The sequence below is a fragment of the Nannospalax galili genome, unplaced genomic scaffold (genome assembly GCF_000622305.1).
Source record: "Nannospalax galili isolate Female #2095 unplaced genomic scaffold, S.galili_v1.0 scaffold566, whole genome shotgun sequence".
Taxonomy (NCBI): Eukaryota; Metazoa; Chordata; class Mammalia; order Rodentia; family Spalacidae; genus Nannospalax; species Nannospalax galili.
In genome coordinates this window covers 47,977-72,622 of record NW_008355811.1, presented here as the reverse complement: position 1 = coordinate 72,622, position 24,646 = coordinate 47,977, and the positions used below count along the sequence as shown (strand labels likewise).

The following is a 24,646-nucleotide window of genomic DNA, read 5'->3' as shown; positions in this document are numbered from 1 at the left end:
TTTTTTTGGTCTTTTTGAAACAGGGTCTCCCTGTAGACCCAGCTGGCCTGGATTCGCTATGGAGACCAGGTTGGCCTTGAACTCAGAGATCCGCCTGCCTCTGCCTCCCAAGTGATTAAAGGCGTGCGCCACCACGCCCAGCATTCCTTTACCTTTTTATTTTGAAATATCTGTAGACTCATGAATTACAAACACTATAGAGTTCTCATGGGCCCATCATCCAGCTTCCCCTAAAGGTTAACACTTTATGATGGTGCATTATTAAAACCAGGAAGCCTCAAATGTGAAAAAAAGGGGGTAAAGGAGAGGGGGAAGAAGGCCATACAAAGAACTATGAAAATAAAGGGGAAGAAGGAGCTCAAAAGAGGTGGGACCATAGCATATAGAAATTATCAAGGGAGAAATGGGGAAAATGGGAACACTTTAAATGGGAAGGGTAGGGAGAGAGGATAAGACAGGTAGAAAAAAAGGAAAGATAATAGTGCCTAACTAGTATAAAAAAAAAAAAAAAAACAGGGAATAGTATTAGTCCAAAAACCTACTGGAAAATTACATACAACATCTGTACATGAGTCCATGAGTATAGCTGAAGACCACATAAGAAACAGTGCCAGACAGGAGAAACTTTCCTTTGAGTTGTTGGTCAGGGTACTCCAAGAGACTCCCAAAATTACACAGGCTATTGTCACAGTCCTTGACTGCCTCCCAGAACTTGATGGTTGATGTTAAGATCCTATTGCTGAAGACAGGACATACTTTGGACACAGGATTTGAAGCAATGGAGTTGGAACTGACCTAGAAGCCACTTCCCCTGAAGGCTACCTTTCATAGCTTTGGAGTACACTATGCAAGCTGGTAAGGGAAAACATCAACCCTAGCTTCGAGGCCCAAACACCACAGCAATGACCAGCACAGCAAATGACACTGGTGCAGTAGTAGCACTTTTACCTTGGGGGTAATCAACAGCTACCTAATTGGACTTAAAGCCCACTTAAGGGAGGAAACTTATGTCTGGTACTGTACACCCACCCTGCCAAATACACACAGCTGGAGAGGTCACAGATCTTAGCGAGAACACCAAGACTCTCATATCCCTAGCCAAATGTAATTTCTTACTATGTGCAAAATGTGGATCCCTAAATTTACAGACAGGTATCCCAGTCACCACATATCAAAGTAGCTTCTTTTTCAACAGACAGAGATTATTACAGAGTTGTAGCACTGGCCACACACAGAGAGTCCCTGTGAATTGCCCAAGCCTAAGTGGAGCATCTAGGATGCAACCTCTGCACCTAAGACGCACAGAACAAGGGGATGAAGAGAACAGGAATGCACCTTTCAATTCTCATCAATGCAGCTCCCTCATGCAACAGAAGGCCAGGAACACAAAAGATCACAAATGGCCAAAACAGAGAACAAGCGTCTGCAAAGTCTGGGTCCATACAACAGAAGGCCAGGAACACAAAAGATCACAAATGGCCAAAACAGAGAATAAGCGTCTGCAAAGTCTGGGTCCTTGGATGGGACTCCTATATTGAGGTCGACCAACCCAGGGCTCAGGGACCATTGCGGAAGAGGAGGCAGAAAAATTGTAAGAGTCAACGAGGTGGTGCATGACCATATGGAAATGTTCCTACAGGCACCTGGGACCCTTCTCACACAAACCTATAGCAATGCTGTCAACAAGCACAAGATCCATGCAAACTTAGGCAGATAAAAACCCAGTACAGAACTGTGAAAATGAACAGCAGGCCCCAATCTTAGTCGAAGAATTATTGGCAGCTGATTACTGCTGGGTGAGGAGAGCTGATCTTCTTGAAGGGAGAGACCTAGATAGACTGACTAGATCCCAGTGGATGAACTTGTACTGAGGGACATCTGGGGACACTAACTTTACATGATAGGCTGTTGGGAGCTATTAATCCATTATATACATTGAGCTGTGGCAGGCTTGTTTAGAGTTTGTGTTTTGCACACCAGTACCTAATCTGCCAAGTCAGGAGGAATGTGTTTATATGGTGGAGTTCACAACAAGTATTTGACCGCTCCTTGACCCTCAGATACAGGTGGGAAAAACAGCTGTTGAAGCTAATTGAGTTAAGCAAATGGTGGCTATCTGATGTTCTGCTGTATAAAAGGCGGAGCTAAAATAAACCAGGGCTGCAGTCTCTACTGACAGTCCTCCCAAGTATCTTTTCTCTGTCTCTTGTTTTTTCTTTCAATCCTCACTCCCCCTTGCAGGTACTGTCTTGGCCGGCTGGCACCGGCAATAGGCCATAACACCAATGACAGAATGTATGAATTCCAGTGGGGGGCTATAGGAGCCAAAGGGGAAGGGGTCATAAAGATGATTTTCTGTATGAAATATACAGAAAAAAAAATCAATTAAAAAAAAAACCAGGAAACCTCACACAATTACAGTGAACAGGCTTGGACTCTGCAAGGCTGTGTAGGTCCTATTCTCATTTTTAAGATTTATTCTATTTTCTAATTATATGTGTGTGGGCATGTGTGTAGATATGTGTGTGTAAATAGATACCCATGGAGGCAAAGAGGTATCTGAATCTCTCTGGAGCTGGAGTTACAGGCAGTTATGAATGGGCCAATGTGGGTGCTGGGAATTGAACTTGGAGCCTCTGCAAGAGTAGTAAGTGCCCTTAACTGCTGAGCCATCTCTCCTGCCCTAGGTTCTATTCTTATCTGAGTCTCGGTAGGATTTTGTGACAGTCTACCATACTTACAGACTTGTGTGCCCACCACGAGAACACAATTCTATTCCATCACCAAAGATCTCCCTCCTGATAACCTTTATGGTGATATTCAATCCCCTCCATCATCTCCAATTTCTGATAAGCTACTGATTTGTTCTCTATTGTCATAACTGTTTCTTTTTGAGAATGCTAAGTAAATGGCATCATATAGTACAGAACAGTATAGACCCTTTGATACTGATTTTTCTTACTCAGCACAAAGCCCCTGCGATCCATTCAGGGTACTGAGTAGATCCTGCTAAAAAGCACTCCAGGGTATAGACATGCCACTTTGTTTAACCACTCCCTTTGAAGAGTGGGTTATTTCCAGACTTGAACAGTTATAAACAAGGTTGCTATGAACATTCAAATATGGTTTTGTGTGAAAATAAGTTTTTCAAAGCCAGGCATACTGACCCATTCCTATAATCCTAGCACTCAAGAGGGCTAAGGCAGGAGGATCATGAGTTCAAGGCCAGCACAAACCTGTCTTAAATAAGAGCTTTATTTCTGTAGGCCAAAAGCTCAGGAGTACAGGACAAGCTTCACTTCCTTGAGACACTGCTAGACTAATTTCCAGAGGAGCTGTAACCTTAATATTCCCACCAGCAATGCAAGAGGGCTAGCTTCTCAGCATCTCTGTAACTTTTGTGAACATCAATATTTTTTTTTTAAACTAAAAAAATTTCCAGTTTCCTACTGGATTGGCTAATAGGTATGTAAGCAGAACCTGCTGATGCACTACATCTTTGTGTAGGAGTTGAGATTTTTTTGTTATTCTTTTTAAAATTATTTAATGTATGAGTGTTTTGCTTACATGCACATAAGTGTACCATGTGTGCAATGCCTGTAGAGGTCAGATGAGGGTGTCAAGTCCCCCAGAACTGGAATTACTGACAGTTATTAGCCACTAAGCTGGTGCTGGGAACTGAACCCAGGTCCTCTGCAAGAACAGCCAGTGCTCTTAACCTCTGAGCTATCTCTCCAGCTCCTGCATTATTTTTATAATCCTTTGCACACCTAAAATGATTTCAATATGAGAAACAAAGAATTGAAAAGAAATTGTAGTGAAAAAAAGATGCTGCAAACATTGGTGTTTTGGCTCTGTACCCTACTAGCACATGCTTGCTGCCAGTATCTGGGTGCTTTTCACTCAGAGTTTCTGGTACAGTGTTCACAGTGTAAATGGACAAATGGGACTCATTTAAGAAAATAATTTATTATTTTTATTTTTTTATGTGTATGAGTATATTGCCTGCATGTAAGTGCACCTGTGTTGTGCAATGCCCACAGAGGTCAGAAGAGGCTGTTGGATCCCCTAGAACTGGAGTTAAGGATGGTTGTTAGCCATCATCTGGGTACTGGGAATGGAACCCAGGAACTCTGCAAGAGCAACCAGGGCTCTTACCCGCTGAGCCATCTCTCTAGTTCTAAGCATTATACTTATTAAAGATGCCCTTAACATTTTCTATGTGTTCCTGTATGTGCATGTGCAGGTGTATATGTGTGCATGCAGAGGTCAGAGGACAACATCTGCAGGTATTGTTCTTTAGGTGTTGTCCACCTTTTTTTGAGGCAGGGTGTGTTCCTGGTCTGAAACTAACCTACTATGCTCTGCTATACTGGCTGTCCAGTGAGCCCCAGGGTTCCACTTGTCTCCACCTCATCTTTTTTTTTTTCAGACATGAGTTCTGAGGACCCAACTCAAATCCTCATGTTTCCAAGATAACCACTTTACCAACTGAGTTAGCCTCCCAGGGGACGGGAGAATGTAAAACTTAAAAGATGGAGAATACTAGACCTGTTGTCAACAGACCTGTTTCATCTAGCCTCTTCATAGCCCTGTACAATAAGCAACAGGACCCTGACCTTCCTGTGCCTGTTTCTTCGGCTGTAAAAACACTGAGAAATCACTATGGAAGGGCTGAGATGCACTTCAGTGGTGGAGCACTTGCCTAGCATGTGTCAGGCCCTATGTTCCATCCCCAGCATTGCTAAATAAATATAAAATGAAGTTGTGTATAATTTCAAAGTGGCAAGTGAGGCCTGGATTACCCATAAGATCTCCTTTGGCCCTAGGGTTCTAACGTGCATATGTCAGTTTAAAATTTCATCTTCCTAAGAGTACTTGGGAAACTCCTATTTACCTTCCACTAAGAACTAGATTTAACAGCAAGGGAGTGAATGAAACATAGCTTCTGATGAACACATGATGCCTGGCCCATGTGGACCAAAGATGGAGGACCTAACCGTAGAGGAGTGGGTTTACATCAGGAGTTCCCAAAACAACCAAAAAACCTGCCCAGAGGACCATACGAGAACGTTCAACCTTACAGTGTATCCTTATGTCTGTGTTGAAGACCCTTGGGTTTTATCTCCAGACCTTTCTTTCCTCAGAACACCAGACCAAGATAGATGTGCACCATTAAGCAGATCTTACATGGTTGATAACAGTAACCAAGAGGAGGGAGCAGGACTCAGTTTCCAGCATGAACTCACAAAACACAGTAGGGATTACTATTATTATCCTCCTAAAGGATAGGCTGAATAGTGGGTGAGTGACCTGACCAATCCTGAGAAGTCCCATAGCAAGAGTAGTGGAGCCAGGGGCAGAAGTGACACGATTTCAGTCACGACAAGGACTGGTGCCGAATACCGCAACCTTAAAGTGACCAGTACCCACCTCCCGGCCCCTCCTCACTCAGTGCTGTTAGTCTAGCCGAAAGCAATAAAAGCCAACTACACCCCGGTCTCCTCTGGCCATACACTGTAGAGTCCCATGCGATACTTCGTTTGGCTTCACATTCAAACCCTCGCCAGAACTGGCAACGTCCTTCTCCTCGACTCCGACTTCTGCAAGTGCTGTCTGGTCTCTGGTCCGCCCTTCAAGCCCCGGGCCCATCCCCGGTCTCCTCGCAGCCCTGGCAAGGCCGCTCCCGGGCTCGGAAGGCCTTCTGAAAATCCCCCTCCGCGCCCCGGAAGCCGGGTCTCCGGCCGCATCCCCCGCCGCAGGGATGCTCCTTTCTCGGATCAAAAGTGCCGCTTCTCTGTCGGTGAACTCCCGCCAGTGGACTCGCGCCGCGCCGAGGTCCGCTCTGGCAGGAAGCCGGACTGCAGGCCCTCGGACCGCCGCGCCCTTACCTGGATGGGCGGCCGTAGCCGCGCCGGGCGGCGGGGAGGGTGTCCCGCAACGGTCCCCGGCCCGCGGCCGCTTCTCCAGCCGCCGGACCAGCCAGCGCAGGGCGATGAACAGGACCGAGGCGCCCAGCAACTCCCAGACTAGCACCGCCCACTCGACCACCGCCAGCCGCTGCCACAGCATCGCCGCCGCCGCCACCGCCACCGCCGCCCGACCCTGAGCGCGGCCGCAGTGTCGCTTGCTGCCTGCGCCGCGCCCGCCTCAGACCTCCGCCAGGCCGCTCGCGGAGCTGCCCGCGCCGCGCCCCGCCCGCCTCAGGCCGCCCCTGCGGCTGCCTGCCATGGACGGTAGGGGACTGTGCGCGGCCAGGGAACTGGGCCCTAAAGATCCCGCCCGGAGTGAGGCCGCGACCCCGGTCGCCGGCGGCTCCTGCGGGAGCGAGGGGCTGACTCGAGAGAGGCGATGGCAGGCATCGGCGCGGGCAGCCCGGCGGGGTCCTGAGACAGGGCGGTGCTCGGAGCGGCGGGAGCCGAGTAGTCTCTACGTCACTCATGCAGCTGCCGGAGAACGCGTGGCGCCCCCATCACCCCGCATGGTGTACTGTCCCGGGGCCGAGAGGAGGCACGGACCTTGACTGGGAGAGGGTGGGTGGGGGACGGGCCAGGCCGCGAAGGAACTGAGGGAGAAGGAACTGGCTGGCTGCAGGAAGCACCCGGTGCGCTCACATCCACGCCGGTCTGAGCCTGTGATACAGGTCAGACCTTAACCCAAGCGGCCCGGAGTTGGGATTACTTGGGGCGGTCGAGTCCAGAAACCGTTCTCTGTTCGGCATTGCAAAGGCGGCTGTTTTTCTGTATTCCTGAAGGACCCTCCAGGCAGCGTGCTCATGCATTCTGAACGGATAACGTGCAAGGCAAGTTTGTGATAGTACTTGACTTTAGAGAAGTTTTTCACTGGTTAAAAAAGCAGTAGTGGGCTAGCGAGGTGGCTCATCAGGTCAAGGCGCTTACAGAGCTTCAGAGCTTATCCCTGAAACCCAGGTAAAAGTGGAGAGCTCCAGTTACTCTCTGACCTCCACAGGCTCTCCCCTCCACCCCCCGCATACTAAAGGAAAAAAGAGCTGTCCAGTTGCACCGTGTGGTGCCTGGGAGAAAATTTCCTGTTCCTTCAGTCTTAACTGAGCTAGGGAAGGCCTCGCGGATGCTAGTGCTACAATTGAGCTCTCTTCCCAGGCTGTTTCCTGTTTCTTAGTCCGAGTTAGTTTTTACTCCTCATTTCCTAACCATGTGAGGAAAGCTTTCCGGAGAAATTGCGATGCCTTTCACCTGATTCCCATCTGTGCACATGCAGTGGGACAGAAGGCAACAGCAGTGACCTGTTGGTGGGTAAAGGTTGACAACCAAGGGGCACATGTAATTTTGGAAACTGACAGAAGTATTTGTATTTTAATTGTAGTAGTGGTTATCAGAATTCTCAGATATGTATAAGATTTATATACTGACTTCTAAGTGAAAAAACTAAAAGATATAAATGCTGTTCTTAGTTTTAAAAGTTATGTACTAGAACCAGGTGTAACTTAGTGGTAACATGGTTTGCCTAACATCTGGAAGGCCCTGAGTTTAAAAAGTCCAGCAATGGATGCAAAATTATTGGATAGTACTGTTATTTGAACACGGGGAAGAAGAAAAGCCATACATCTGAAGATGGATGGAATGCAAATGGAAACTACAGTGAATATGGGGGAGGAGTTCTTGAGGGCCCAGCCCCCTCTGAAGAACTACAGGCAGTTACTGGTGGCTTGGGCAGGAGGGCTGGTGTCCCTCAGTGGTGTTGCCACTGGTAAATTGCCCTTGCTCCAGTAAATACATGCAGCTCTAACTAAATGTAGTGAGCTACACCAAAAAAAGACATGAAAGTAGGAGGGAGACTTGTTGGGAAGAAGAGGTTTGATGGGAGAGGGAAGGGGATAAGAGGATAATGGGGGAATATAATCAAAGCACATTATAAAGTACGGTGGCATATATGACCCACGAAGTGAGCACCAGATATTGAATACTGAATGTACAAGTACCTTGATCTTGGCTCTCAAGCTTCCAGCACTGTGGGGAGTTTCAGTTTTCTATAAACTACCCAGTTGGTTTTGTTACAGTAGCCCAAACACATTCCCATTGCTCAGCATTGTAGCCCTGTTTGTCTAAGAGGAATGAAAGTGGAGTATACAGATACATGTTTACAAGTGTTCATGACCAGTTATTCATAATATCCCCAAATTGGAAACATCCCAAGTGTAGTGGACAAGTGGATGATAAACCAATTGTAGAATTGTCATTTGATGGTATATTATTGCACAGTGTCACACTATGTGGTAGCAGGTGAATCTGAAAAACATACTAAGCAAAATAAGTCCAACACAAGAGAATGTATATAGAAATCAGAACAGCAGCTGTCCCTCACTGGGGGCAGTTGTCTGGAAAGGCACATTAAGGAAATGTTCTATATAGCTTGTTTAGGTTGCCTTTATAATGACAAGGGCACACATTGGTTCAAACTCATCAAACTATGAAAATATTTTCATTATATATATATATTTTTTTTGGGGGGGGGTCTTTTTGAGACAGGGTCCCCCTGTAGCCTCAGCTGTCCTGGAACTCACTATGTGGACCAGGCTGGCCTTGAACTCAACAGAGATCCGCCTGCCTCTGCCTCCCGAGTGCTGGGATTAAAGGCATGCGCCACCACGCCCAGCTGCATTATATTTTTTTAAAAGTGTCTTGTTAAAAGGAAACTGGCAGGTGTCCCTGATATGGTCAAGGTATTTCAATACTTGGTCATTTGGTGGCACTATTTTGGGAAGGTCATGGAATGGAATCCCTAGGAATTGCAGACTTGCTGGATGAAGCATTACACTGTGGGCAGGCTCATAGTCACATCCCATTTCCAGTTTCTCTCTGCTTCTTGTGCCTGTTTGAAGATGTTTTCTGCTCTGGCTGCCTTTTGCCATGCTGACCCTGCCATGACCAACTCTTAACCCTCTGGTACTGTAAACCAGATAAATTATTCTGTAAGTTACCCTTGGTCATGGTGTTTTTATCACAGCAACAGAATCTTACTTGTTGTTGTTTTTAACTAACTACAGGTGGTCCCCTGTGATAGTTTGGTGAATTTTTACTTTACCATGGTGTGATAGCATTATCCCAATGCCTGAGTAGCAAACTCCTAGCTGTAGCTAGATACCCAGTGGGAAACTAGCAGATAGTGGTGTATACAGCCACCATGTTGTGCCTTGAAATGAGACAGGTGGGATTCCTACTCCCTCTCTTCCCTACTTAAAAATGCAGACAGGCAGATGGGAGTCAAAGTGGAAGCTGTGACTGAATTGAGGAGGCACATTTGTCCTCAGCACATGTAAGCTGACCCGTCTTTAATATTTGGGCTATTCCAGGAGAAACAGCTCTTGCTTAGGCCACCAATTTGGGGGATTGCACTAGCCTGATTTCATGTCATATCAAGCCAAAGAAAGAATCCTAGCTGGTAAGGCTATATCCTCATTTTGCCTAATGAATTCCACATGCAATTAAATAAAATGGAATAATCAAGGGGGGAATGGAAAACTAAAATCCCATTAACAAGCCAACCGTGTTACTGTCATTTAATTTTAGGTGGAACTGAGAAGATGAGATGTAATGCCATACAGATAGAAGGGCATTTCCAGTAGCTAGCCATAGTAGCTCATACCTTTAATCCCAGCACTCAGGAAGCAGAAGCAGGCAGATCAGCTTGGTCTAGATAGTGAGTTCCAGGCCAGCTGGGGCTACAGGAAGACCATCTCAAAAAAACCAAAAAAAATAGGGCAGGGGTGTTTCCAGTCAATGAACAGAAATTAAGCTAAGGAGAATTGACAGGCTTTTCTGAAGCATGAGTTTAGCACAATTACTAATTTTAATTTTTTAAAGTCTTGCTCCAACTTTTGTTTTGAATTTTGTCTTGAACAAGACGTCTTGCCTGCATGTATGTAAGTGTCCGTGTGTGCAATGCCTGCAGAGGTCAGAAGAGGGTGTCAGATCCCCTGAACTAGAGTTAACAGCTTGGCCACCATGTGGGTGCTGGGACCTGAATCGGGGTCCCCTGCAGGAGCAGCCAGTGCTCTTAACAGCTGAACCATCTCCAGCCCATTTTGGTTTTTTGAGCGTTTTGCTGTGTAGCCCAGACTGGCCTTGAGCTTGAGCTCTTCCTGCCAGAGCCAGTGAAATGTTGAGATTACAGGCATGTGACACCATAATTTCACTTCTGACCCCAGATCATAAGAGCACCTGAAACCATCGGAGCTTTAACGAAGTAGAGGCTTAATTCTCACATGTACTTGGAGTGCGCTTCAGCAGGAAGATTGCAGGCAGCTTGTTGGGGGAGTTCAGAAAAAGGCAAAGTGGTGGGGTGAGGTTGGATGGAATGTCTCTTCTGTCAAAATGTGTAGTCTTTCCCTGCCAATGAGGACTTGATGGTAAGGCAAATTCTCAAGGTCACAAAAGAGTAGCCTGAGGATTGCCCTAGAAGGCTTGTGTGTGAATCATTGGCCTATGTGCAGTAAACTTACAGGCTGACCCAGAATCTGATGTGGACCCCTCAGATTATGTCTTCTGTTTAAGATGTGACCCCCTCAGGATAGATTCAAGGAGCTCTATAGAACAGGGACAAACCTGAAATGTGTAGTTAGTGTCAGCTGTCAATTGGGCATACTTGGGAAGAGAGACCTTCCATTGAGGAACTGCCAAAAATGGGATTGGCCTGTGGGTTTCTCTCTCTCTCTCTCTCTCTCTCTCTCTCCCCCCCCTCCTCTCTCTTCTCTCTCTCTGTCTGTCTCTGTAGCCCCAGCTGGCCTGGAACTTGTTATGTAGACCAGGCCAACCCCAATCTCAAGAGATCTGCCTGCCTCTGGCTCCTGAATGCTGAGATTAAAGGTGTGTGCCACCCCCAACCCTCCCTGGTTGTGGGTCATTTTCTTGATTACTATTTGATGTAGGAGTCCCCAGACCACTGTAGGCAGTGCTATCCTCCAGGTGGACCTGGTTATGTAAGAAAGGTAGCTGAGCAAGCCAGAGGACACAAGTCAGTTAAGTGGTATTCCTCTGTGGTCTCTATCAGTTTCTGCCTGGAGTTCCAGCCCTGGCTTCTCTCTAAAATATACTGTAACCTGTAAGCCAAATTATACCCTCCCCCAACCTCCAGGGTGCTTTTGGTCAATTTTGGTCATGACAACAGAACGCAAACTAAAACACCAGATGTCTGAGAAGTGTTAAAGATAATTTCTAATAATTTTTCGCAGCCCTGGGATTTATAGTTTATAAGGCAAATTTAAATACAACTTCAATTTAATCTTAGAATGAGGCAAGCAGAATAAAATAATATTAATTCCTCCAAGAAACAGGCCCTGGAATAAGTCCTACAGTAGTGAAGAGCAATTTTTGCTTCATTATTAATTAGATTTATTTAAAAGGACAAAACCAAGAAAAACAAGTACAAAAATGAGAAAAAACAAAAATGGGACCTCTGAACTCTCTTCTGGGGGAGGGGGTTAAGAAAAATCTGTAAAATGATGAGGGAAAAAACCAACTGTCCATTATGACTGTTAGAAACTGAGGCAGAAAATCTTGAGTTCAAGGTCAGCCTGCCTCAAAAAACAAAACCAAAACTTACCAGAATGGTTTGCACCTGTGGAATCCACCTATGTATTAAGTTATATACAGTGAGTCTAGAGAGCAGCCCACACCAGAGGATTCAGAAGAGGAAATCGGGATGACAACAACTATCTCATCAGGAGCATGAGATTCTCAGGTAGAAACATTCTGGCTCCATAACTAAGCTAGGAAAAGCAACTAGCAAGGAGTCCTGGGCTGGGTGGCAGCGAGCCCAAAGTGGACTGGTCCACCACAGGATGGTCAAGGAAGGAACTTATTTTCTAGATAAAGATGAGGCATATAAGTGTTGAAAAAATGCACAATGACAAGCCCAAGTCTATGGAAACGTACAGTTAATATTCAGAAAGTTTCATGTGCCCTTCCATAGAGTTCCACTACTCCAGGGTATTTATATAAGGTACACAAAAATATTTTACTGTGAAGGTGATGCCCAACCCAGACTTTGTGTAAGAAAACCCACAAATTCCCTCCGGCAGATACCTACCTGAAGGAGGGATAAAAGGTGTGCATCCCTGGTGCTGTCTGCAGAGCTACCCCCACCCTAGGAGGTGCTGGGGTATCTGACTGTTAGGAAGAGGAAGCACTTCTTGAATCCAGGCTGTTAAACATTGTGCACACTGGAAGGTGCCATCTTCCTAGTTGAACTAACTACAGTCCAACAATGGATGAACACAAATAGCCTATGGAAGTCACCAGCCAGTGTGTGTTGGGGCCAGGTTCATACCATAGTTAGAGTTGTAGATGTAGAGATAGTGCATAGTTAAAAGGCAAAGGTGGACAACAGGTAATAGAGCAAATTGCATAGATGCTCAGCAACAGTTTAATTTTGCCTGTTGCTTCCAGGAAGAGAGCTTTTGTCAAAGCACACTTGAAATATGCATCATCAGTGCCAAATGCAGACACACATGAAGGGTCTAAGGAGAGTTCCACTGACTGTAGGTGCTCCATATGGCTATGAATTCCTCCTTACTTATACTTGGGGATTCCTGTAGACTAACAGTGATTACCCATCATGGACAAAAGGAGTATATATAATCTATTTTATAGCTCCCTCAGAATCTGCTTCCTAATACAGCATGCAGTATCAGGTTTCTGACTGAAGTAAGTTACTTTCAAATAATGAGTTTCCCTTTAGTTTCCCTACTCTTGAGCCATACCACAACTGTCTATAATCCATGTCAAAGCCAGTCTTGTAAGAGGATGAAACAGACATACACAGCATAAAAATATGCCTGCCAACTATCCTGCAAAATGCTTAGACATTTAATAGAGAAAAGGAAAATGTTCAGATGCATAAGCCCACTAAATGGTTACTGCAGACAATCTTCAATATTTCAGGTTAAGGTCACAAAAGGTGGTCAGGGAATTTTCACTTAGTTGGTATAATAACCACTGGACCCTTGGTTGCAGCATCTTGTAATGTGAAGCTATAGGGAGAGAAATGAAACCAAAGCCAAATCCTTTAGCTCATTTCCTTTTCCACATTACTTTAAACCGTGTGGCTTATTAATAATATTTAGTTGAAAACCAGGCCCTGGCTAATCCAATTATCAAAAATGAAGGTTACATGAAAACAAGAAATCAGAGTCAAGTGCTGAGATATGAGGGTCACAATTCACATTATCAAAATTAACCCAACAGAGACCAGCAGCTCAGGAACACTGAAGAGACAGGTTTCTGACATCCTCTGCCTCCTTGCTCATGCTTCTGAATGTGTGCTGCTTGCCCATGGCAATGGTGGATGCAGACCAATGTAGAGAACTAGTTAACATGCTTCTCCTGCTAGTATAATGCAACAAGAACCTAATCTTCCTATCGTTCCTCAAACTTTTGTACAACAGAAATCTCTTTTAAAAGAGGGTAACATGAGATTAAAAAGTTACTCCCAAATGTAACAAAATGTTAGTACTAAAATGAACCCCCCCAATGAAATATGAAAACCTTTACCAAAAAATAGTTTATTGCACAAAATTTAAGGAATTCCCAAGCACACTTATATTCATAAAAAAAATCAACATGCTTTTTAAAGTTACAGTCTGTGATGACACTTTTCCCTGGAAAGCCGTGACCTGAGGACTGACTCTGATGAAGCAAGTTTTTGATAGAAATGAGAAACTCAAAAACCACTGAAATTTTGGCTACCAACCCACGGATCCTATCAGAACCTGAGACCACCAAAGACTAAGATTTGCCTGGAATTCCAAATCACTGAGCATGTCAGGATAAGATTCAGAATTTCTCATCCCACAGCATTATTCACATTACTGGGGTCCTTAGAAGGCGCCAGGACTTTTCCCTTTCACTACCAAAATCTTTACATATAACACCTAAATTTTGCTTAAAGAATTAGGAAAATATATGTCATGGTGACTCTATAGGATCATGGCTTTTGCAGTATCCCAGTATAACTGCATACAGTATACCAGGAAAAGTTTTTAGAAGAAGAGTTTAACACAAGTTTTCTAATGCAGTGCACTAAAACTGTCTTCTGAGAGGGCAGGTCCTGTTCCCTGTACCCCAGGCTTGATTAGTCAGTTTCGCATCCTCTGATAAACAAATCCTGTTGCAAAGGTATAAAAACCTAAGATCTATAGCATCTTTCTGACAGGCATCATGAAAAAAGTAATGGAAGTCACATGGCAATAACTCTTACCATAAAAACAAGTAATGATGAAGTGCTCAAGCTAAGGTGTCAGGCATAGAATATGACATAGTGTGTTTGTGTGTGTGTGTGTACACATATGATATGTAATGGTTACCTATCTTATAAAGTAATCCTCCAGACCCGACTGCAGTTTTTCATGAGCAAATCCCACAATTCCCAGTTCTGCCCACAAAGGCAATAGTAATTCCAGCTGTATTTGCTGAAGAATCTAGCTCTGGGAGGTAGAAGTACAGTGGAGTCCCCTGGAGACAGGAAAAGCAAAACAAAATAAAAAACACCTTCAATCAAAAGCAGGATACTTAAAAAAAAAAAAAAAATCAAACTTCAAGGTGACCTAAGGAACCCTAAAGCAATGTCAGCTCCAGTATGAGTCCTCTGAATACACATGTGCATAAAGACCTTGGCACACTCAGATGGACAGAAGCTGGAGCCAAGGCATGCCAGGCCCTTCATGGAACCAAGACAGACCTAGCCAGGGATCCTGCATATGAAGACAACAAAGCCTAAAGGAAGTGCCATTTCTGAGGATGTACATACACACTTGGGACAGCAAAGTGAAAGAGGGGATGAAGACAAGAGACCAGCTTTCACTTGAACCAGTTCAGAATTAGCTTATCCTTTCCTAAGAGAAAATACAATCAACATCACTCGAAGACCTCTCAGCAAAGGAGAACAAAACTCTGCTGCAGAATAAACCCACATACTATTTCTTGGTTTTAAAACTAAAGTACAACCAAAATAAATAAGAACATAAGCTACCACCTCTCTTTTCTTTTTTGGTCTTTTTGAGACAGAGTCTCCCTGTAGCCCCAGCGGTTCTGGAACTCACTATGTAGAAGACTAGGCTGGCCTCACAGATATTTGCCTGCCTCTGCATCCCAAGTGCTTGGATTAAAGGCATGTGCCACGTTGCCCAGCTACCATCTCTCTCTTTTCTAATGGTAAAAAATTATCAAAAACAATTTTCAACTTAGAGATAAAAAGCATATTATTTATAATGAATTTTCAAGTATTACTTAAGATTAACCCTGTACAAATGATATATACATTGTAAAAGTCCCCAATATTCACTAGGGAATATTTTTTAAACACTAAACATCTTTGTGATTAATGCTACTTTAACCATATCAATTAACCTTCTAATTGTGTATTCCAAGAAAACACAGCTTAAAAATTCTATACTGATTCTCCACAAAACAGAAATCTACAGAAAGACACTGACCTGGACTGATCACTAACAATCAGAACTTTGTTTTTCAGACTAGCAGCTTGCCAGGAGGCCATTTGGCTTCCTTTCTCTCCCTTCCCTTCTAAGAATATTATTATTATTTTAGATTTTGGTTTGTTTGCTTGTTTTGAGTCAGGGTTTCATGTAACCCAGGCTTGCCTCAAACTTCCTTTGTAGCTGAAACTGGCCTTGAAATGCTCCTCCTGTCTCTGCCTCCTATATGCTGGGATCACAAGCATTCACCATGCTCCCATCCCCCAATTTTTGAGACAGAGTCTCACTATGTATCCCAGGATGATCTCCAGCTTGTCGATGATCTGGCTGCCTCAGCTTCTTAAGAGTTGGAATTACGGGCATGAGTCACCACACCCAGCTAATTTTAGATTATATTAAAAAACTTGGGGAAAGCTTAGAGACATCAACTCTTCTAGTCAGTCAGCATATACAGTCTTAAGTATATTAATTGGGAAGCAGATCCCATTACAATCTCACATTGTTAGTGCTGACTTTAAAAAGGGCATGTTTCTGAGCTTCCTGTCTCTCAGGGGACCATAGCTCCTTGCTTTCTTCCAGATATCATTCTAACTCTAAGCGACATCACTATCCAACAGAGATCCAGGGCAGCTCCTGATGATCATGCAAACAGACATTCAGTCTCTGGTAAACTACCTTTGGCCCACAGGGTTGGCTTGCTATGTACACACAGACTGGGGCTGCCACCTTTCCTATTCTCCTTCCCCTGTGCTCTCTAAATGTCAGGTCAGTGTTTGGAGACCTTGGGGTCCTTGCATCTCCTAGTAGCTACCAGGCTTGACCTTCTCTTGCCTGTTGGTCAGTGGGACTACATAAGGCCATAGGCATGAGAGGTCAGTGTTGTGAATTCATGGAGATGCTGGCAGGAAAGACCATCAGAAAGAAAGACTAAAACTAAAACAAAGAACCTTTCTGTGCAGGAGTATTTGGTTTTAGAAGGTACAGTAAATAAATTATAGTTCTTAAAATATAATTTTTTGACTGGACATCCCTCAATCCTACATGTATACTGTTTTCCCAATAGCAAACTTTCAAAAGACAATAAGACAATCAGATCTTTAAATAATTAAATATAGGTATATGCTTTTAAAGATTTTCAATATTTATAATATACATCCTATGTTTGAAAAAAAGTGAAATAAAAAGTGAAAGGTGCAAATAAAAATTCTTATTGAGTAGAATTGGAAGGTGAAAAATTGCACCTTGACCTTGTCTCAGTGCTGATGCCTGCTGGCCCTACTGTGCATAGTTCCCACCAAGAACTGGCTGCTGGAAACACCCTCAGAGACCAGTGTCTATGGCCACTCATAAGATGCTTGCTTCTACAAATAACCCAAGTAACAGAGACATTCAGAATTCACTAGAGATCTAAACTATGTTTCTAAGATTTGGTCATTTCATGGGAAAAGCTAGTTGTGGTTTCAAAAATGACTATTTCTTTAATCTTTGCCTTTCATCAGTTATTTTACTCCTTGTTAAAAGGCAAAAGTGAAACTTTAAAATAAACATCTCTTCAGAAAAACAGAACACACAATCAAATAAATAATATTGACAAAAGAACATCCTTCAGCAGCCACATATACTTGGTTGTGAGGACAGCAACAGTTACTGGCCCAGCCCTTCTCTGGGAGCACTGCTTTGACTATGTGGCTTTGTGTCTCCCCTGGGGTGAGCACGGTCTCCTGGTGCAGAGTCCACCTGAGCCCATGAGGACAGGGATTCGTGCACAGTGATGGTATGCTCCTCCATTTGGCGCTGCAGACTGTCCATCTCCTGCCTGGGGAAATGAGAGAAGGAAGAAGAAATCCTAAATCATGTAAGGCCCAGACAGAACCACTAACCACAGCTCTCTCTAACAAGCTACAGTGAATGCAGTAGGCTCACCAGCATGTGTCGTTCCTTCAAAGACCAATAAATCTATAATGACCAGCAAAAAGTCATAGCTGTAATCACAGAAGGCCAGGGCTCCTGGCATTTTCCTCTGCTCTGGTCAGAAGCTAGTAAGCCACCTGGCATAGGATTCTGTTTTCAGAGAGATGCTTCTACCAGGAGTGTGAGAAAGACACAGACCTAAAGGCCTGATGCTAAGTTTCTGTGTGACTTCCACTCATGGGGTCACCTGCCCATCAGGGTTCCACATGGCCACAATCCATGATTCTGTCTTAGGCCAGGAGGTTCAACTGGCCTTTTAAGGACCCACCAAGAAAGTTTACTCAGGGGCTAGAGAGATGGGCTAAGAGCACTGGCTACTCTTGCAGAAACCTTACACCCGCACGGTAGCTAACATCCAACTTTAAGTCCAGATCCAGAGAATATGATGCCTTCTGATCTCTGTGGGCATTGCATGGCACAGGTACACTTATATACAAGCAGGCAAAACACTAATACATATAAAATAACAATAAATTAAAAACCAAAGATTTTCTCAGTAATTTTCACCTTACAAGAGCTCCAATGCCACAAACACTCTACAGGCCATAGAAGAAACACTCCCCAGAAAAACATGTCATCCATGCTTAAAGGCTTAACAAAATGTAGCACAAAAAACAGATCATACTTGAGCTGCTGCAAACAGCTGTTCAGGTTCTTGAGGGGCTCCTTGCTCACAGCAGGCGGGGGCCTCAGCAGTTCCTCTAACAGTGAAGCTGGGACAGGGCAGTCAGGGATCTTGATGGGTGTCGCAGGGCTGGAGGAGCTGGACTCACCTTTTGGCTCCTTCTTCTGTTTGTAAAAGCACATCATTAGTTCCTCTATACCTCCCTCAGTCTCCACTATGACAACTGAGTCAGATGTGCCCCCAGAGAAGGGGACTGGATTGCCTGAACTATAAACATAGTCTGATAGTCACTAGGTTCAAGAGATACTGGCTGGTTCAATAGCCTTACTCCTAATGCACAGAGCTACACACAAACCACCTGTGCCTGGCCTTCAGGAGAAACAGTTGGACATTAAACTACAGGTTTCTTCAGGAGCTTGTAAGACCAAAGTCTACATCCTGAGCTTTCCTATGAAATTATGCAATATTTATGTAGATCGTGCATAGAAAATCTGCCAGGTATGGAAACACTTGAGCAGAACTGATAATAGTATGAGGCTCCCACCTGAGCCCACCCTGAAGCCACTGTGTCCTACTATGGCTGTGCTCTCATTTGGTTTAAAAAGAGTATGATATTTGCATTCATGAAAAGCAGCAAACATTCTACTGGAAAAGGTACCAAACTAAAGTTTTGGCACACTGTCTAAGCAGAATCTTCCATGAGGGTTTAATTTTGCAGGAGTTGTCTGGCATTGGTTAAATGTATTTGTTCATGTATGAATGACTAGAATGACTATCACTCTCCTGTCCAAACAAATCTAAAGAAGGAAGACAGTTAACCTGTAAGGGATGCAACCTAAATCTCACCTTTGCTGCACCACGGCGGAGATCCAGCTTGAGCTGCTGGTTCTGCTGAAGCAGAGTCTTCATGTTGTTTTTCAGTTCAGATACCTTAGCTTGAAGCATAAATTTATCCTTCTGTGTCATAGACAGATCTTCCTGTACCATCTCCAACTCAGACTTGATAGTCTAAGGAAAGCAATGCAGATTTTTAAAAGCTAAAAGATCTTAAACAAACTGGACATGATGGTGTGTGCTTTTAATCCCAGCCCTTTGAAGAGAGAGGCAAGTGATCTCTGAGATCAAGGCCCCCCTGGTTCACACCATGACTTCCAGGCAGGCTGTGACCGAGGAGACCCTATCAAAAAATAATCAACAACAACAACAACAAAAATCCCCAATCCCGGGGATCTTTAAATTCTAAAAGTCAGCTATTAGTCAGGTGTGGTGGTGCACACCTTTAATCCCAGCACTTGGGAGGCAGAGGCAGGTAGAGCTCTGTGAGTTCAAGGCCAGCCTGGTTTACATAGTGAGTTCCAGGACAGCTGGGGCTACAGGGAGACCCTGTCTCAAAAAGAGTGAAAAAAAAGTCAGCTATTAGAGTAAGTCAAACCATTCCTAAGAAATAGTCTAAACCAATCTAAATGACTTGAGTCATTTATTCACAAGTGAGGAACATTAGCAAATTATGTTTCTGATCCTTTTCTTGCATAGCAAGCACTCAATACATTTGAATCTTCATGGACAATTTAAGAACAAGCTAGCACACGTTATATAAGCACCCTTCTGTTTACTAGACCTATAAATTGTATGCTCCTGATACACATCACATAGCTTAGCAGAGGGACATGATTTAGGCTTGTTTCAGTTCCTTCTCCATGCAGCTGTGTAACCTGGACCAGGTTGAGCCTCATTCTGAAATGGGGACGATGTCTTCAGATCATAGGTGGTGGTGGTGAACCAATTAAATGAGAACTTCTCGTATGTGAAACACTCTGCCCAGAAGGTATTCAGTATAGTAGCCAAGGACTAATGGTCAATCACTACACCTTTTGGAGTGCTGCCTAGAGCCTGGAGACAGAGCCTGCACCCCCTCCAACCAAGGCCCCAGAGAGGGATAGCACCCACCTGCAATGTCTGCTGTGTTCCCTCTAGTTCTTTCTTGCCCTGTTGCTCCATCATGTCAAGCTGCTGCTTCAGGGACTGAATTTCTCGCTCTTTCTGGTCCAACTCCCATTTGAGATTTTCCATCTAAAAGGGACAGAAGGCACATGACAAAGATAGTTTTAAAGTCTTTATCCTGGCTGTAAGGAATTAATCTTTGTAGTATCACATAAGAAAAAAAAATTCTCTCTGATCAGATAGGCCAGCAGGAGCATAACTGTCACCTCTTGGCTCCCTGTGGGCTGCTGGCCCAGCTGCTCATCCAGCTGTTTCTGTAGGAGATGGAGCCGGGTCCGAGCCTCTGCTAGCTCAGCTTGGAACTGCGCTACTTCTTGGGAATGCTTGCCCTCTTGAATCCTGGCATGAAAGGAAAAGGGGGCAAAAGGTTAAAAATAAAAGGACAGCATCCTCCCAATTTGTTCTCCCAGGCTGTCCATGGTGAGATCCTGACTCTTTGCCATTAGTTGTGTGGACACTGCAAGGAGCTCCCAATGCTCTATCTCTACCAACCCTGTAAAGCCCTGTATGCCCCCTGGAAGACTCACTCTATTCACACAACTCAGATTAGGATGCTGTCAGACAACACTGTGGCATACAATAAACAGAGGTCTTTGGGGCTGCTGTAAGGATGTATGTACAGTCTAGATCTACCCAGCACCCTCCACATGTCTGATTTGATGCTACACTAGTGTGAATCTCTGAGTATCCAGGACAGTCCTGGGGTGAGTGCTCACATGAGGGCTCTTTCTGTTCCAGGAAGAAGTTGAGGAAGGGCTAGGGTCAGGGTGAAGCTCAGGCTTCCTGAGACAGGAGTCAGATAATTCTGTTCCTCTGACTTGCCCTGAAAGTACTTAGCAACCTGAAGAGACAGATGACCCTTGATGCTATGTTTAATAGGAATTAAAGATGAAGAGCAGCCCTAACAGCTCTGATGTGCTATACGGCAAGTAGCCATCAAGCCCACCATGACCAGCCCTCATGCAAGCACCAGGCACTCACTGGAGCTCATCCGCCTCAGCCTGCAGTGTCTGTACCAGGTGCTCCTTGGCCTGCAGTTCCTTTTTCACCTCACTCAGCTCCAATGTGGCTGCCTTAAAGTGACGGCGGTTATGGCCAGCTTCTGCCCTGGCAGCAGACACCTAAAAGAAAGGAAGGAGTTGACATTACTCACATATGAAGTACATCATGAAATGCCACACCTTGATGGAACACCAAGTACCATCATTGAAGCCCTTCTAACCCCACAAAGGACCTGTCTGCTTCTCTGTATTTTCCTTTTAAGACCAAGTTCCAGCACATGGTGGGCTAGTGATATGTGGTTACCAGATGCTGTTGAATGGACAAATTTATTCACAATTTTCTTAGTTTAAATAGCTTTTATATTCCTCAAGTATATCTGTTTATTCATAAGTAAGTTTATTCATAATTCTTTTAATTCCTCTGTAAAAATGTAATTCTATTTATGATAAAAATGGCATCTTTTCTGGACACATGTTGCTTTTCAGAGTCAACAATAGATTCTCTCAAGATTTCCAAAAAGACAAATTCTTGAGAGCATAACAAAAATCCTTTTAAAATAATTTAGGCATATCAGTTGTGCTGGATAGCTTTAGTGTCAACTTGACACACCTGGGTTGAGGGAGCCTCAATCGAGGAATTGCCTCTATTGGACTGGCCTGTGGCAATGTCTGAAGGGCATCTTCTTGATGAGTAATGTGGGAGGGCCCAGCCCACTGTGGGTGGTGCCACCCCTGGGCAGGTGGGCCTGTGTTGCATAAGAAAGCAGGCTGAGCAGGAGCCAAGGGAGCAAGCCTGTAAGCAGCGTTCCTCCATGGCCTGTGCTCCAGCTCCTGCCTCCAAGTTCCTGCCCTGAGTTCCCACCTTGGGCTCCCTGATGAACTACGTGTGACCTGGGAGATGTAAGACAAATAAACCCTTTCCTCCCCAAGTTGATACTGGTCAGAGTGTTTTGTCACAGCAATGAAGAACAAACTAAGACATCAGTTAAAGCAACAACCACCAGTTGGCATTTGGTTCAGTGGTAGAGTGCTTGCCTAGCACATGAAGAGGCCTAGGGCTCAACCCTCAGTGCTTCGAGGGGGAGAAGGGAGACAAAAGAAAAAAAAGGTATCAACAGTGACATCATTAGATAGTGATTCAAGGTGATCTATGCATCATTTTATCTCCCCATTAAACTTTAATATGTCTAAAAATTCTGTGACAGATTTGTTGTTGTTGTTTTCATTAAAATGACTGCTTTTCAAACTAGTAAAACTGCCACACAGACAAAACAAAAATGGTTCTTCAAATATTCTTGGGGCTAAAACAAAAATATTTTACTATCAAGTACTAGTGTCAAAATCAGGACTAGATGTACTCATGATTTAAAAAAAAAAAAAAAACTGCTGGGTGTGGTAGCACACACCTTTAATCCCAGCACTGGGGTGGCAGAGGCAGGTGGATCTCTGTGAGTTCAAGGCCAGCCTGGTCTACCTAGCAAGTTCCAGGACAGTTGGGGCTACAAGGAGACCCTGTCCCAAAAAGACAAAAAAACAAACAAACAAAAAAACTAAGCATCATTCACAACTTAGAAAAAAGATATCAAAGTCATATACATATCATTTTCCCAGCATTTTTAGTTATAAATTCCCTACTTATGCCTTCTTTTAAGGTAAGAATAAAACAAAGTGATATCTAATCTAATCACAGAGCAAGTGACAGATTTGAGGGACAGAAGGTAGGTTGCTTACATCAGCAAAGAACCCTTTATCAGCTACTATCTCCAAGCAAGAGCTGGACATCTACTCAGATAAGAAAATGTGGACCCTGAACAAAACAATAATTGTTGTGGGTGTTTCTTTTTTTTTTTGGTCTTTTTGAGACAGGGTCTCCCTGTAGCCCCAGCTGGCCTGGAACTCACTATGTAGACCAGCTTTGAACTCACAGAGATCCCCCTGCCTCTGCCTCCTAAGTGCTGGGATTATAGGTGTGACGTATCATGCCCGGCCAATAATTGTTTATACTAAAAAATGTCTACCAAATGTTAAAATTATTTTTATTTTAAAAAATTTCTGGAGGCTGGAGAGTTGGCTCAGTGGTTAAAAGCACTGACTGCTCTCTCAGAGGACCTGGGTTAGATTCCCAGAATCTATATGACGACTAACCATCTGTAACTCCAGGGGATCTAATGCCCTCCTCTCACATCCATGGGTATTTCATGACATGGGTGCACTTATATATATGCAGGCAATATATTCATACACATAAAATAAAAATTAAAAAAAAAGTTAAAAAAAAATTTCTGGGCTGGGCCAGCAAGATGGCTCAGCTGATTATCTGAGCTCAATCCCTGGGACCCATGTAAAGGAGGAAGGAGAGCATTGACTCCACAAAGGTGTTCTCTGACCTTCCCATGTGTGTCATGGTCTACATAACATCACACACATCACACAGAGTAATGAAAAAAATGTTTTAGGCCAGGTATGGTGGTATACACCTTTAATCCCAGGAGAGGATGGAGGCAGAAGCAGGTGGATCTCTATGAGTTCAAGGCCAGCCTGGTCTACATAGTGAGTACCAGGTAAGCTGGGGCTACAGGGACACGCTGTCTCAAAAGGACCAAAAAAAAATTTTTTTTAAAGCTAAAAATTTTTGCACGCACCTGTAAACCCAGTACTTGGGAGGTGGAAAATCAATAGTTTAAAGTTAGGGCTGGAGAAATGGCTCAGTGGTTAAGAGCAGTTACTACTCTTTCAGAGGGCCAAGGTAGTTCCTAGCACCCACATGGGCAGCTCACACCCATCAATAACTTCAGTTCTAAGAGAATTCAATGCCATCTTCTGGCTTCCTCAGGTACAAGACACACATGTGGCACACTTCATACATGCAGGAAAAACACATAATATTTTTAAAAAAGAAAAGGGAGCCGGGTATGGTGGTGCATGCCTGTAGTCCCAGCACTTAGGAGGCAGAGGCAGGTGGATCTCTGTAAGTTCAAGGCCAGCCTGATCTACATAGTGAGTTCCAGGCCAGCTGGGGCTACAGAAATGAAAACCTGTGTGCACATAAACAACAGGATATAAACATGCCCATGGCTGTGGCCTGGAGCATGGTACTGGAGGTGTCAGCAGGAAGCTCGCATTCTAAGAGAGGAGAAAGTATACAGAATGAAACCTGGTATGGAGCGCACAGAGGACAACGCAGGCCTCTGCTTCAGTGATTTACCTGATGAATCATCGAAAACTGGGATATGGAAGGAAAGAAGCTAGCAATAAAGACAGCTCTCTATATTAAAAAAAGCTGTACATAGCCATCTTTCTTGTCTGTTTTGGGACAAGACAAGGTATTGATATATAGCTTAGGCTAGCCTCAAGCTCACTACATATAGCCCAGGCTGGCTTTAAGCTCAGGACCCTCCTGCCTCAGCCTCCTGAGTGCTGGGATTACAGCAGCATGCCACCATGACCAGCTTGTCTGCTTCTTGACACAAATGGGAAGTGTTCTTTTAAAACATTACAGAGGATATCTTTTCCAAGCAAAAACTAATGTGCACAAACATGGGTGGTTCAGTCTGCCCCTCCCAAGGCCCACATTGCTAC

The 24,646-nt window shown here is 44.3% G+C and overlaps 2 protein-coding genes across 9 annotated transcripts in view; both read right to left on the bottom strand.

The window, feature by feature from the left end:
* The window catches only part of Ankle2 (ankyrin repeat and LEM domain containing 2), a 31,993-nt gene extending 25,773 nt beyond the window's left edge, over nucleotides 1–6,220 (bottom strand). For all 3 annotated transcript variants that reach the window (XR_001872926.2, XM_008853721.3, XM_029556451.1), the window contains exon 1: nucleotides 5,892–6,220. Coding sequence is in view for 2 of the 3 variants with exons in the window: in XM_008853721.3 (XP_008851943.1) it covers nucleotides 5,892–6,072 (181 nt within the window). In the remaining variant the exon portion in view is untranslated. The remainder of the gene's footprint in view (nucleotides 1–5,891) is intronic.
* Nucleotides 6,221–17,041: 10,821 nt separating this feature from the next.
* The window catches only part of Golga3 (golgin A3), a 48,041-nt gene continuing 40,436 nt past the window's right edge, over nucleotides 17,042–24,646 (bottom strand). For 4 of the 6 annotated variants that reach the window (XM_008853719.3, XM_029556450.1, XM_029556449.1 and 1 more), the window contains exons 19-24: nucleotides 21,048–21,187; nucleotides 20,273–20,405; nucleotides 20,013–20,135; nucleotides 18,912–19,073; nucleotides 18,066–18,229; nucleotides 17,114–17,285 (exon numbers count right to left, since the gene is read on the bottom strand). In XM_008853719.3, the coding sequence (XP_008851941.1) occupies nucleotides 17,114–17,285; nucleotides 18,066–18,229; nucleotides 18,912–19,073; nucleotides 20,013–20,135; nucleotides 20,273–20,405; nucleotides 21,048–21,187 (894 nt within the window). Of the gene's footprint in view, nucleotides 17,286–18,065; nucleotides 18,230–18,911; nucleotides 19,074–20,012; nucleotides 20,136–20,272; nucleotides 20,406–21,047; nucleotides 21,188–24,646 lie in introns of all 6 variants that reach the window. The other 2 variants (XM_008853720.3, XM_008853718.3) reach the window with 2 other exon arrangements.